The sequence below is a fragment of the Heptranchias perlo genome, chromosome 1, assembly GCF_035084215.1.
Source record: "Heptranchias perlo isolate sHepPer1 chromosome 1, sHepPer1.hap1, whole genome shotgun sequence".
In the NCBI taxonomy this organism is placed as follows: domain Eukaryota; kingdom Metazoa; phylum Chordata; class Chondrichthyes; order Hexanchiformes; family Hexanchidae; genus Heptranchias; species Heptranchias perlo.
In genome coordinates, this window is record NC_090325.1 from 84594969 (window position 1) to 84610340 (window position 15372).

General features: G+C 39.7%; 1 protein-coding gene across 9 annotated transcripts in view; it reads right to left on the minus strand.

The window, feature by feature from the left end:
- Positions 1-262: 262 nt before the first annotated feature.
- dcun1d4 (DCN1, defective in cullin neddylation 1, domain containing 4 (S. cerevisiae)) overlaps positions 263-15372 on the minus strand; it is a 71298-nt gene continuing 56188 nt past the window's right edge. For 6 of the 9 annotated variants that reach the window (XM_067987740.1, XM_067987692.1, XM_067987718.1 and 3 more), the window contains 3 exons: positions 9677-9781; positions 8093-8195; positions 263-2320 (listed from right to left, as the gene is read on the minus strand). In XM_067987740.1, the coding sequence (XP_067843841.1) occupies positions 2265-2320; positions 8093-8195; positions 9677-9781 (264 nt within the window). In that variant the 3' untranslated portion in view covers positions 263-2264. Of the gene's footprint in view, positions 2321-3485; positions 3533-7948; positions 8031-8092; positions 8196-9676; positions 9782-15372 lie in introns of all 9 variants that reach the window. The other 3 variants (XM_067987701.1, XR_010963445.1, XM_067987732.1) reach the window with 3 other exon arrangements.

Consider the following 15372-nt stretch of genomic DNA (forward strand, 5'->3'; position numbering starts at 1 on the left):
TAAAATACCTCAATAACTCCATAAAGTATGTCACAATCCAAGACAACATTGAATAATAGATTGTGTATTATTGGTGGATTAAAAAAAACCTACGCCAGTAAAACAAGCACCGTCAATACAGTTAATTGTGTTGGTATTAAAGAAACTATCTAAAATGCTGAAAAATATGCATCTTTGTAGTGGTTGTAAAGAAAAAAGAGCAAAAGCCTTTAATTTCTTTTAAAACAGAAATTACCAGTCTGTATAATCTGGTGCTTAAAACTGCACTTCCATGAAGCTTTTAATTTCTAAATCAGAAGATAGAACACGTGCTGGTATGAGTAATCTTACACACCTCAACGGGCAGATGGAAATGTCAACAGTTTTTCAGATTTAAAAAAAAGAAAATTGATGAAACTTCATTTTCCATTATACACTTTTGGGAGTGAACAAACGAAACAGTGACAATTATACATGGCACTTAAAAAGTTCCCATTAAAGACTGCATTTCAATACGCTTGATTCTGTCAGTTTCAAAACACAAAACAACATAAGAAATCGAATACAAGATTAGAAATATTTTTCACAGCAGCTAGGAAAAGAGACTGTTCCATTTCACATGGCTTTAAAATCACCACTCTAATATTCAACCAGATTAGCAAAAACTGACTTACAGGTGTATTAAAAAGCTTAGCAATACTAAGTATTGCCTGTATAGCATTTAAAGTAGCATTTGACGGAAGTGCAATTAACAATGTTATCTTGTTTATATGCTAGAGTGAAAATAAATGTTCTGCAGTATACTAAAATGGTCCTATCTACATCCTTACGTTTTAGTAGTATACCATTTACAGGGGTTAATTGGGAAAGTTTATTCTTGGAACAGTCCGACCCTTATACATATTAGCCTCAAATAATACATTTGCCTTAATGGCATAATTTGTTTTCCAGCATTCATAAAGATATCTTATTATTGATAGTAATTTAAAGTTAAATAACTTCTATGTTATCCCACCTATATCGTACCCCATTTCACAGGAAAAGTTCTCGTCACTTTCCAAATCAATGGGATTTTGTGAATAGTTAGGTAGAAAGCAGATACTGTGGCATATAATGAAGTCTATTGGCATAGGAAAAGGTGCAATACAAGAGGTGACCAGATCTTATTACTTGTCTGTGTACGAGTAGATAGGCAATAACCATGGTCTTTGGTGGAAGTTGTCTAAGGCAACAGAAAAATACAATACTAGAAAAATCACTTGCTTTAGATGTACAGACTTTCACTTGCTGACATGGTCAAAAAGTAGCTTTAATGGCATTGTCATATTATGATACAGGTTACATTAATCTCAATCCAATGTCTAAATCAAAGCCAAGCCAGCAAAGTTACATTAGTGCAGTTGACCTGTAACATGGGATTAAAAAAAAACTGAATAAAAAAGTAAGCACTTTTCTCATCAATAAGTGGTGCTGGAGGAAAAAAACACATGATTCTAAACACATACCTGAATACTAGTTGGTCTGTACATCTGACATTCATACATTCTAATAACTTTAAAACGTGCAAACTTGGTAACATTATTAAGCTTATGTGCCCACTGAATGGGCAATTTAATGTTTGCAGCTAGTTATACAAACCAAAACACAAAAAAAGCAGCCTAGCCTAGCCTATTAGCCAGGAAGTACAAGGCAAGAATTAGGGCTAAACAACCCATATGGTGCATTAGTCATTTCAACAGATCACAGCTAGGTGCAGTGAATCAAAACAATGTTATACCATTGCCCAACAACCTATACTTAAAAAAAATCTGATCTTGGAGTTTCATCAGTTAAGTTGTACAGAACAGTTGCATACCTACTTGCATACATACACTGGATAAGATTAAGAAGTCTTTTCAACAAATATTCATCTAAGACTTTTAACCATTTAATACAATTTTCATTGAAATTCACAATCCCTCTGGAAAAAGTAGGTTTCTGTATGAAACAGCTTACAACACAGAATTCACAATGTCAACAGCAAGATATCACAGTGGGGTCTGCAGTACCATAATTGTAGTCCTATTACAAAATGCAAAGCAGGCTCAGAAGAAAGTTTGACACCAAATTTATGTGCTTGTTGCACAGTGCTTGTAGATATTTAATGCTTTCAGCAAGTCAGAATTTTTTTGGGGGGGAGGGGGGGGGAACACAAAAACAAAAACACATTCCAAATCTGTTTTCTTAGGTCTTTGATGGCTAATGTTGAATATGGATGTTGGGCTGTTGTCTCTGAATCAAAAGTGCTAGGACATTTGTCTGTCTTTAAACCATTCCACAAATTCATCCAATAAGACTGGCCCTGAAAGAAAGCAATTAAATTAGAATTTAATATTGCAACCAGAAGTTCATAACAGTGTAGATCACACTACCATTAAATATACTAAGTTTATATTGTGCAGCTTTAAAACAACTGTAATCTTCTATTTTCTTAGTGAACTTTCACATATTAAAGGCATCTAAAAGGAGATGACAACAGTAAGCTTGTATACAGCACTGGTTCAGCCCCATCTGGTATACAGCATACAATTTTAGTCACTGTACTACAATGGGGACACCCTGGGTTTGGACATCCTGGGACAGGAGAGCAACTAAACAGATACCAGACTTTAGGCACCAGAGCCACAGGGAAAGACTAAGGAGAAAAAGAGGATTTATTGAAGTTTCCAAGATTCTAAAGGGGCTGGCCAGTTCGAACCATGTTCCTAGATTTTTATGATTGGAAACATTTTTTGACCTGAATCTACCCAAACAGCTTGCAGGATTAGAGAACTTTAAAGAGACACCAGTTTTATTTTTTCCTGGTTTATTTGGGCTACAGATCAGTCAGCCTGCAATGCCTATTGAAATGCTACAATCTTCCAACAAAAGACTTTCTGTACAGTAACTTTGTTTTCAAGATTTTCAATAGCTCTTCAAAAAGAAAGCCAATTTCTATGAAGCCATTTCTTCAAGTTTACTTGACTATCAAGTCAATATGGAATAAATACCTTCATATAACATATAGTTAACATGTAAAGCTGTTAACAAGATTGTTCTGTACTAGCATACTTAACAAGATTGTTCTAGTACAGGTATACATATCCAAAGCCATCTGATTTCAGGCTGAAGCAGGCCCGGTGGTTAAAATCGATGTGGCCTCATTCTGCTGTGGGCAGACAGGAATCTTTTCCGCCAGGAACTCACTAACAGTTAAAATCTCCCCCTTGAACTGTGGCTGGAGAACTAGGACACAAATGCAAATATAACGTCCCTCAAGCAAGACTGGGGTTTAAAAGCTTTCCACCATTGCTCACTCCAGGACACCATTGGAACAGATTCCTTGAAGTGCTTTTGAAAAATCTAAACAGGATTGAAGGTTATATAAAAGATAGATCAGACATGATTAAATATTCCATGTATTGTGGTCTAATTGGGACCATAAAAAAGCCATCTATGAATGGCACTAGCCAGGATAGATAACCTACCTTGTAAGGTCTTCTTCATTCTTTGAATGATATGCACCCTCCACATACTGCAAGAGTAAAGTTCAACTTGATTGGTCTGGGGAAATCATGTTCTTAGCGTGTGCATGAAAATATCACAACATTGTACATAGGTTGCGCTGCATGTGGTCTACTTCCTCATCCTATAAAGCTCCAGCACCTGCACCATTATGTCAAATTCACTGAAGCTTAACTGGAATTGACTATTAAATCCCCCCCCCCAACCCCCAAAAAATGTACATCCCTGCAGATCCTGAGGAAATGGTTGGGAGGGATCATGGTGTGTGGAGGATGCCCATCATTTCAGGAATGAAGACCCTACAAGTTAGGCAATCTATCTTCATTTAAAACATCCTCTGCACAGCGTGGCGGCATATCAAACCAGCATGCTAAATACAGCAGAGGGGCATGGAGCCTCCTCAGAGCAGCCATAATACTAACTGCCAGGACAATGAATGCAGGAGTCAAACCTAAGCAGTAATACTTAGCAAACGTGTGAAGATTATTCCATGTGATGGCCTTTCAAATGCCAACTGGAACCTGATTGAGGTGTCCAGGATGCAGATTTAGAATGACCTTTAACCTGCCACGAGCTGCTTCTCTGTGAAATGATAGCAGCCCAGAGTGCACACAGCCATCTGTTCGCAAACTGTTCCTTGATTTGCTTAGGGTCTTTGCATCATAGAAAACTATAAAGACTCATGAAATTCCTTTGCAGTTGACACACACTAACTTAGGGATCAGTATGCATTTATGTAGTGAAAATGACACATTTGAAACTTTTGGCTAGAACTCTGGGTGAGTCCCAATTACTGCCGGTCAGAAATCCACATCAAATGTGACTGACTGATCCAGAAGGTTTTGCAGCTCATTAACTGCAAGCCTAAACTAAAACAACGACAGTGAACTTTCCACATAAGGAACTTAACATTACACATTTAAGGATGTTTGAATCATCAACTTGTGGAGAACTAAATTAAGGTCCTAATTGTGAAGCAGGTGAGGCCCAACTGGGCAAAATTTCAAAATAGGTTGCATAAAATGGGAAACAATAGGTTGCAAACCAATGAATAATATAGATCAATTATGAACTCAAATTGAACTAGGCTTTAAACAAATGCCTCGATAGACTCTTGCTTGAACTTAAAAATATTTACTACCAAATGTGAAAAAGATTGCTCTAACAGTTGTCTTGCCAATAGCCAGGCAATGAATGGAATGTCTCCAGGATCAGATACAATATTTGACCTCAATTCAGGATCTCTCTCCTGTGAAGCAGTGGTATGCTCCAGCTCATTACCAGGATATCAGAGAACCAAGACTTCGGAGGCGAATTAGGGGTCACCAGAATAACTCACTATTTCTACTGCTACCCTTATAATTTACACCAGTGAAAAAAGGTATACAAATGTGTGTCAGGAGAAGGAGAAACCATTCAGTCTCCTGCCTGACATAGTCTCTGTCCTGAAGTATAAACATGGAAGTGGGTGTTTGCCCTGGGAGGCGATTTCCAGGTATCCCAAATCCTGAATATTTCTTGAAACACCTTCAGGTAGATTTCCCACTCATAAGGGTGAATCGTTAGACAATACAGTATCACCCAATATATCATCTATTTAGGTTAATGTCCAAGCTGACTGTATCTTGTGATGTAGGTACCAGCCAGCCAACAGCACTGCATCCTGGAGGGGCAAGGGATCAAGAGCAAGTCTGTAACCATTTGTCTGATACAGAAAACTATCAGATTACTATCCATCTATTTGCATACTGATTTGCCAAAGACCAAGTTCTAGACTTTGCCAGCCTTAATACCATGTGGGATATACCAGATGGGATGCGCCTCTGCTTGGAGACCAATCCCCGTGTGGGCGTCCATCCTTTCCGGACATGCACCCTTCCAATACCTGTGGGAGAGGCTGTTGCAGGAGGTGTTGCCTGCAAGACATTGTTTTCTAATAAAGATATGAGATTCAGAACAGAGTCCTGGAGGATTCTTACAAAGGAAGAGGCGCTCTGCAGGGAGACCATTGGCTGAACCTGTTGGTTGAAGGATAAATATTGGCCAGGACACCATCTGAATCAGAAGGTTGTGGGTTCGAGTCCCATTCCAGAGACTTGAGCACAAAATCTACACTGACACTCTAGTGCAGTACTGAGGGAGTGCTGCACTGTCAGAGGTGCCGCCTTTCGGATGAGATATTAAAGCAAGGCCTCATCTGCCCCCTTAGGTGGATGTAAAAGATTTCATGGCACTATTTCGAAGAAGAGCAGGAGAGTTTTCCCTGGTGTCCTGGCCAATATTTATCCCTCAACCAACATCACTACAACAAATTATCTGATCATTATCACATTGATGTTTGTGGGACCTTGCTGTGCAAAAATTGGCTGCCTTGTTTCCTACATTACAACAGTGACAACACTTCAAATGTACATCATTAGCTGTAAAGCGCTTTGGCACATCCTGAGGTAGTGAAAGGCGCTATATAAATGCAAGTCTTTCTTTCGTTCAAACTGGAGCAGTCTTAAACAAAAGGGCATTAGGAACTGCCAAGATGACTGCTTCCATAGGCCAAGTATTCAGAGACACCTTTTTTTCTGGAATCCATAATCTTCTGTTGAGAGAGAAGTGAAACTTATGTAGAGACAGAAAAACTTTCTGCTGGGTAGTTCCAAATATTGCACCTAGGAATGTTATGCCTTGCAAGGGTTGTAGCTGAAACTTCTCTCAATAGCTTATGAAGCCCAGTTCCTGGACTGTTTTGAGTACTGCACAACTGTGCCAATGGATTCCAAACAAGAATGAGCCAATTGTCCACATACAAGTAGGTTTGGAGAAGTTGTACCCACAGATGCACTGTAGCAACAGTTAGGCATTTCATAAATACCTGTCTGAATTAATTTCTGCAAATGGTGCAAGCCCTTAGAGAAGTAATTGTTGGGAGCTCTACAATGCCCAGAACTGTGAAAGGAGCCACAGTGGGTGCTTCTTGGCATGGATTCTGCCCTGGAGCAGTCATCCTAGAGTGTGAAGTTTGGAAGCCACAAGCAGTGCCACAAAAGAGCTGTTGCTGCAACAGGCTTTGTTGTGGCATGTTGTCTGAATAAGGAACAGCCTAAACAGAGGGTGTGCCTTTCATAGCCATTCCTGAAATTCTTCAAATGTTCTGCTAGGTACTTCTTAAGAGTCTCCAGCAATTTCACCAACAGTCCACCAAAAATACCTTTCCAAACAAACGACAGTTGTAGTAGTTGTTGTTACAGCTCCCTTGGAAAGAGATGCCAGATGTAGACACAGCATTCTGCAAAGCAAAATAGCAAATGCCATGGATTGTATGAAAGTCCATAGAGTGAACTGCAGCTTATTAAAGCACAGCAGCTCATATCTCATCTTCAATAAGGGGTAGTGCTCGACTGCAAGAGTATGTTCTGTGCTTTAGTGATTGTGTGAGATTGTAGGGCCCTCTAGTAAACAAGTCCTACCTAGTGGCATGCTATACAAACCTTTTTAGACCATTGTAGGTAGATTCATTGACCAAATGCATCCATGAGCTTGGAGTCACAGTTGGCAGATATACTGGGTTAGCAGAACAAAAACTTTGAATGTTGAACAATCTTTATACAAAAGATAAGTGAAAGTGAAATTGTACAAAAAACCTATAGTATTAATATCAATGTATAACAATTAACATCAACACTAAAATTAGGAGATTCAAAAGTGTTTGACATGAGCTTTCTGTGCAAGGTTCTCATGAGAAGAGAAACATAAATCAGGAATAGGAAACCTCAAGAGTTTGAAATAAAGCAGGTCATAAAAGTGATCATGCCGCTTGATGTGTGGCATGGATGACTGCCAAGTGCTATCCAATAATGATACTATAAAGCCAACTTCAAGTGCTCAATCTAGTGAAAGAGCAGAGTGCTCATCTGCAAAGACGATTTCTCCAGAACTCAGTACTGGAGTAAAACAGAAGGATTGCAGGGTACAGAAAATAGTTGAAACTAGTGGCAGAGCACTGTTACTGTTGAATGAAATAATTAAAGTCTGAGATGTTAGAGGATAAGCACATTTTCAAATATTCAATAAATAATTAGTTTTCTGTCTCTATCCAGCTTGATACAAAGTGTTTTGAGTTAAAAATGCACAATAAAACAAAACTGTCAAGCCACTAGGTCAGGACTGCAATATAATCTCACTCCAATATAGTAATTGGTCCAAGTGCATGTATTACCTAAAGTTTTTTTTAATTCACAACTGAACATTTTCTTAAAAATAAAGCTATGGTAAAGGCTTGGTGAACTACAAAATGGTGGAATGCTGGTTTACACCTGCAATCCATTCACATCAAGTTCCCAATTTCCACTTCACTGCTATGAGGAGAGGCTGAGAAATGGACTTGGTGCTTCCCTGCAGGAAGGGGAAAATTTTAGGAAAAGTCATCACTGACTAGTTCTGTACACCTTCCAGCATCAGATCTCAGAACATCATTTTCAGCAGTCAGTTGTTGCTCACTCCCTCAGCCATGGACGCTAAAGGGAAAAAGACAAGGAGAAAACAAAGACAGTTAAAGAGATCCAACTAATGTACTTACAAGCCCCATCTTCATCATAGTTGCTAAGATCAAGGTTAATTGTTCTGCTAAACTCGAGCACATTGCACCACTGGTCCTTGTTGATCACTTTATACTTAGATTGCTGTATAGAACATAAAATTTAAAGATGCCATAGAATCATTTCACATGCCTTTATGGTGCAGAAAAACAAATTGGTTCTACTTTGCTAATATTGTGGCAAAAATACAAGTTACCATATTCTTCCCCCTCGCATTTTGCTGCAGGACATCAATTTAGTGGCGTACTTCAATGCAAGTGTAAACATAAGAGGCCCAGGTGTTATCAAAACAATTGAAGGGTAGTTTCTTGGAGTTCAAACCAGGAATTCTCAAGCTATATAAACCCCATCATTCTGTGTGGCCAAATTCATTTGAAACATGGAATTGTTTGACATTGGCACGAAATATTACATTAAGATATTCGTACAATTTATATGTGTGTTTTTAATATAGAACAGTGTTGTCCAATAGAAATTGTTGACTAGTCACAGATGTGGTTACGGTGACATTGTTTTAGCCACAAACACTACTTTTAGTAGAAAACACCATAATACTCACACAATATAGGTAAATGTACTTCATGTGTATATTTACTTAACAAACATCTACCACTGTTCAGTAACCAAAGCAGCAAAGTAACCACGATCAAAAAACACACATACTCTGCTTTTTGTCTTATCATTTTACCAACAAAAAGGCACAAAAACGTTGAAGTACACATGCATACGCTGTGTGAATACGAGCAGAGATCACATGCCCAACGACAGTTTCTATAACTCATTTTTAATTACTAATCAAAAATGCAATTAGCCACATCTAGATTCCCAATTGTGGCTAGTGGCTAACATATTGGACAACGCTGATGTAGAAAAACATCCAAAGGCACTTGAGAAGTGCAAGGAAAAAAAAGAGGAAGATATGGTAAGGAAGGAGCAGAGAATTGTGATACTGCTCAGTCAAATCTCTTGCAAATGCTCAGTGTCTGAGCTCAAACAAAAAGAACTTCAGCCACTAGGCTTGGGCGAGTTTCCTGGGGTTATTAGCATCTATGGAATTGAGCTGCATGAGTTACCATCTTCAGGAGAGGAGAAAATATTTGTCAATTTTAACCTTGTACTTTATTTGCCTAAAGAGGAGTTGTATTTCACAAATAATTACCACAAATTTGCTATTTGATATCTAATCAACTTGCTCAAATTTTAAGAATTCTTTAATTATAATGATCTTGTTTCCCCTCAACACTACCATTTTCAATGAGGCCTCAAATAGCTACATTCTTCCATCATGCATTTAGTGCCCTGCACAATAACTTTTAAAAAAAAACTTAAAACAATTGAAAATAGATCCTATTGTTTGAAAATGTTACAGGTATTTGTACAGCAATTTTGAAAAAGAAATTACAACTAATTTAGTTTCTCTAAGGATTTCTATATCTTTAGATAAAGGTCGTGAAATCTTATTGGTGCAGGAACAACATCTTTTATACATTCAATTTAATGTAACAGTAATAGTGGCATAATTAATTGCAACAATTACTGTTAAAAAAAAGTTCACATTTTAATACCTCAAGGAACTGATGAAAGGCTGGAAACAGTGGCCAAGTTTTTCCTAGAAGTAGTCCTAGCATGCATTTAGCAGTGCTAATCTCCAAACTACGCTGGTCCTTTTCCTATTAAAGAGAAAAAATAAACATGAAATATAAGCAGCAGACAGAAACAGAAAGGGGCGGGAAAGAGAGCAATTCAATAAGTCACTTCACTTTCAAAAGTTGGCTGGTGACAATATGTTTTAGCACTTTCTTTGCACTGCTACATTAGTGGGCAATTTTAATGCTTGCATCATAATTTTATGTGCACATTTGTACTTGTTAAATGCTGATTTTTTGGCATAACATAAATTTAGCGCAACATTCAGAGTTTTAAAAGCTTCACACACAAGGCACAATGTATAGATTTTTTTAAAAAATTGGTAAAGAAAATCAGTCTGATGAAAGAATTTTTAAAAAAAATGTCTGAAGAGAATTTGATAGTTCTTGATGCAGCTTACTCATTTTAGAAGAGAATCTGAGATGGGATGAAACAGATTTTCAACCTAGGGAACCCACGGTAATAATTAATTCAATTTATTGATTCCCTGCTCCAAATGCGATTCTCCCCAGCCCCGATCGTAATAGGATCCGTTCTGTGAATCTGGGTCTTAATGGCAGATGTCCCTACCCAGAACGCACTACGTGCTAGAATACACCCTATCCATTTTAGTGGAAACCAGCACCCAGCTGCAGAGGGGGCTCTTTGTATGTCGGCTGGCAAATTTAGTAAGATGTTTTTCTTCATTCAACAGCCACTCTGTTGTCAGAGAATAAGTAGTCAGTTGAAACCTTGCATATCCACAAAATCCAATGAGTGCACTGAAAATACTAATTAAATGTCAGAGGAAAATGTTACATTTGAAGAAGGTGAAGTTCAAAATCGTGGAGGAGCATTTAAACTTACTCTTGAAAAAAAGAGGTAAAGGTTTCCTTTAGGCATTTAGGAAAGGTCAGACTGTAGTTCTGAGGGCTGAGATATTTGAATAATAAACCTGACTCTTTTTCCTGAGCCCTCTTCTGATGCCACAGTGACCGACTTTGTGATAGGTAGCTGTGGAGGAGAAACACCCCATCTTTGAAAGTGCTGTGCTGTCGAAATGTGCTTGGCAAATTACCCAGATGCTTTCCACTTTTAAAAATCGGGATGTTAATCTTGCCACTTATTTTAATGATAACTAACACAAATGCTAACTACTTCAGTTTCTGCTGAGTGAGTTTGGTCGAGACTATAGGATTTCTTCAGTCTTACCAGCAGAAATCTGGCAAACAGGAATTACCAGCTGCAATATTTTATACTTCTCAACCAGTTCGATGGCCTTTTAACCATTAAAAGTAATGGCCAAGAATGTTTATCCTGCTCTGAATAGCAGGAAATAAATTAAACATAGTACTGAAATTGCACAGCCTGATTAACTGTTCCTCTGATTTTGAAAGACAATTTTATTATCTCAGGTGCTGGTGTGTAATCAACATCTGAGTTTTGAAATCAGAAACAAAGAGTAAACTACAATTCAAGTTTTACAAATTGTATGCACCATCTACTTATGTAAGTTGCATTAAAAACTGTGGGGCAATACTGCACTAACATTTGCAAACTGCGGGCAGATGCTGCGTGATCCCATGTCATGTGACTGGACATTACATGATCAGATCTCCAGGAATGTTAAACCAGAGTTGGCAACCCTAGCTCAAATGAAGTCTGTATATGTTCAGAAATAACAAGGGATCAGTTACTATACTGAAAGCGCATTACAGAACATTAAGCAGTGGGAAAGAGATGGAGGGCAAGATCTTTAGACAATTTAGTGAGGTTTGCAGTAGTAATAATTGTGGATTAAGCTAAACTAGGATTACATCGAGTGTACAGCACAGAAACAGGCCATTCAGCCCAACTGGTCTATGCCGGCATTTATGCTCCACACGAGCCTCCTCCCACTCCTCTTCTTCTAACCCTATCAGCATAACCTTCTAAGGATGAGACAAGTTTGTGGTCAAAATGGAGAGAATGCATGCATAACTAGAAAAATAGTGAAGGAAAAAAAGGAAGATGGTGCCTTGTTAATTAAAGACACAAATACAGCCACAGAAAGGAAAGTTTTTATTGATAGTTGTGCTGAGAGAGTCTATCTGGGTAGAGTTAAGAAATAAAAGGGGATCTGTTGCCTTAGCAGGAGTGAAGTACAAACCAAAGAGTGGGAAAGAAACTGAGGATGGGATTTGTCAGCAACTAACAGAGGTCTGTAATAATGAGAGCTATAATTATGTGGGGAACTTGAACTATCCTAGGGTGGGCTGGGATGTGTGGACTGTCAAAATGGGGAGGAGTTCTTTGAATGCATCCAGAATTGTTTCCTTATTCAGTATGAAGAATTCAAGGAGCGGCTGCAGGACATTCTGGAGGGGGAGGGTGATCAGCCAGTTGTCGTGGTGCATATAGGTACCAACGATATAGGTAAAAAACGGGATGAGGTCCTACAAGCTGAATTTAGGGAGTTAGGAGTTAAACTAAAAAGTAGGACCTCAAAGGTAGTAATCTCAGGATTGCTACCAGTGCCACGGGCTAGTCAGAGTAGGAATGACAGGATAGCTAGGATGAATACGTGGCTTGAGAGATGGTGCAAGAGGGAGGGATTCAAATTCCTGGGCCATTGGAACCAGTTCTGGGGGAGGTGGGACCAGTACAAATTGGACGGTCTGCATCTGGGCAGGACTGGAACCAATGTCCTAGGGGGAGTGTTTGCCAGTGCTGTTGGGGAGGGTTTAAACTAATGTGGCAGGGGGATGGGAACCGATGCAGGAAGTCAGTGGGAAGTAAAGTGGTGACAGAAACAAAAGGCAGTAAGGGAGAGTGTACAGAACATGACCGGACAGATGGTCTGAGAAAGCAGGGCAAAGACCAAGGGAAGTCTAGATTAAACTGCATTTATTTCAATGCAAGAAGTCTGATGGGCAAGGCAGATGAACTCAGGGCATGGATGGGTACATGGGACTGGGATGTTATAGCTATTTCTGAAACATGGCTAAGGGAGGGGCAGGACTGGCAGCTCAATGTTCCAGGGTACAGATGCTATAGGAAAGAGGAGGTGGTAAGAGAGGAGGGGGAGTTGCGTTCTTGATTAGGGAGAATATCACGGCAGTAGTGAGAGGGGATATATCCGAGGGTTCGCCCACTGAGTCCATATGGGTAGAACTGAAAAATAAGAAGGGAGAGATCACTTTGATAGGATTGTACTACAGACCCCCAAATACTCAACGGGAAATTGAGGAGCAAATATGTTAGGAGATTACAGACAGCTGCAAGAAAAATAGGGTGGTAATAGTAGGGGACTTTAACTTTCCCAACATTGACTGGGACAGCCATAGCATTAGGGGCTTGGATGGAGAGAAATTTGTTGAGTGTATTCAGGAGGAATTTCTCATTCAGTATGTGGATGGCCTGACGAGAGAGGGGGCAAAACTTGACCTCCTCTTGGGAAATAAGGAAGGGCAGGTGACAGAAGTGTTAGTGAGGGATCACTTTGGGACCAGTGATCATAATTCCATTAGTTTTAAGATAGCTATGGAGAATGATAGGTCTGGCCCAAAAGTTAAAATTCTAAATTGGGGAAAGGCCAATTTTGATGGTATTAGACAGGAACTTTCAGAAGTTGATTGGGAGAGTCTGTTGGCAGGCAAAGGGACGTCTGGTAAGTGGGAGGCTTTCAAAAGTGTGTTAACCAGGGTTCAGGGTAAGCACATTCCTTATAAAGTGAAGGGCAAGGCTGGTAGAAGTAGGGAACCTTGGATGACTCGGGAGATTGAGGCCCTAGTCAAAAAGAAGAAGGCGGCATATGACATGCATAGACAGCTGGGATCAAGTGGATCCCTTGAAGAGTATAGAGATTGCCGTAGTAGAGTTAAGAGAGAAATCAGGAGGGCAAAAAGGGGACATGAGATTGCTTTGGCAGATAAGGCAAAGGAGAATCCAAAGAGCTTCTACAAATACATAAAGGGCAAAAGAGTAACTAGGGAGAGAGTAGGGCCTCTTAAGGATCAACAAGGTCATCTATGTGCGGAACCACAAGAGATGGGTGAGATCCTAAATGAATATTTCACATCGGTATTTACGGTTGAGAAAGGCATGGATGTTAGGGAACTTGGGGAAATAAATAGTGATGTCTTGAGGAGTGTACATAATACAGAGAGGGAGGTGCTGGAAGTCTTAACGCGCATCAAGGTAGATAAATCTCCGGGACCTGATGAAATGTATCCCAGGACATTATGGGAGGTTAGGGAGGAAATTGCGGGTCCCCTAGCAGAGATATTTGAATCATCGACAGCTACAGGTGAGGTGCCTGAAGATTGGAGGGTAGTAAATGTTGTGCCTTTGTTTAAGAAGGGCGGCAGGGAAAAGCCTGGGAAATACAGACCGGTGAGCCTGACATCTGTAGTGGGTAAGTTGTTAGAGGGTATTCAGAGAGACAGAATCTACAGGCATTTGGAGAGGCAGGGACTGATTAGGAACAGTCAGCATGGTTTTGTGAGTGGAAAATCATGTCTCACAAATTTGATTGAGTTTTTTGAAGGGGTAACCAAGAAGATAGATGAGGGCTGTGCAGTAGACGTGGTCTACATGGACTTTAGCAAAGCCTTTGACAAGGCACCGCATGGTAGGTTGTTACATAAGGTTAAATCTCACGGGATCCAAGGTGAGGTAGCCAATTGGATACAAAATTGGATTGACGACAGAAGACAGAGGGTGGTTGTAGAGGGTTGTTTTTCAAACTGGAGGCCTGTGACCAGCGGTGTGCCTCAGGGATCGGTGCTGGGTCCGCTGTTATTTGTTATTTATATTAATGATTTGGATGAGAATTTAGGAGGCATGGTTAGTAAGTTTGCAGATGACACCAAGATTGGTGGCATCGTGGACAGTGAAGAAGGTTATCTAGGATTGCAACGGGATCTTGATAAATTGGGCCAGTGGGCCGATGAATGGCAGATGGAGTTTAATTTAGATAAATGTGAGGTGATGCATTTTGGTAGATTGAATCGGGCCAGGACCTACTCCGTTAATGGTAGGGCGTTGGGGAGAGTTATAGAACAAAGAGATCTATGAGTACAGGTTCATAGCTCCTTGAAAGTGGAGTCACAGGTGGATAGGGTGGTGAAGAAGGCATTCGGCATGCTTGGTTTCATTGGTCAGAACATTGAATACAGGAGTTGGGATGTCTTGTTGAAGTTGTACAAGACATTAGTAAGGCCACACTTGGAATACTGTGTACAGTTCTGGTCACCCTATTATAGGAAGGATATTATTAAACTAGAAAGAGTGCAGAAAAGATTTACTAGGATGCGACCGGGACTTGATGGTTTGACTTATAGGGAGAGGTTGGATAGACTGAGACTTTTTTCCCTGGAGAGTAGGAGGTTTAGGGGTAATCTTATAGAAGTCTATAAAATAATGAGGGGCATAGATAAGGTAGATAGTCAAAATCTTTTCCCAAAGGTAGGGGAGTCTATAACGAGGGGGCATAGATTTAAGGTGAGAGGGGAGAGATACAAAAGGGTCCAGAGGGGCAATTTTTTCACTCAAAGGGTGGTGAGTGTCTGGAACGAGCTGCCAGAGGCAGTAGAGGCGGGTACAATTTTGTCTTTTAAAAAGCATTTGGAAAGTTACATGGGTAAGATGGGTA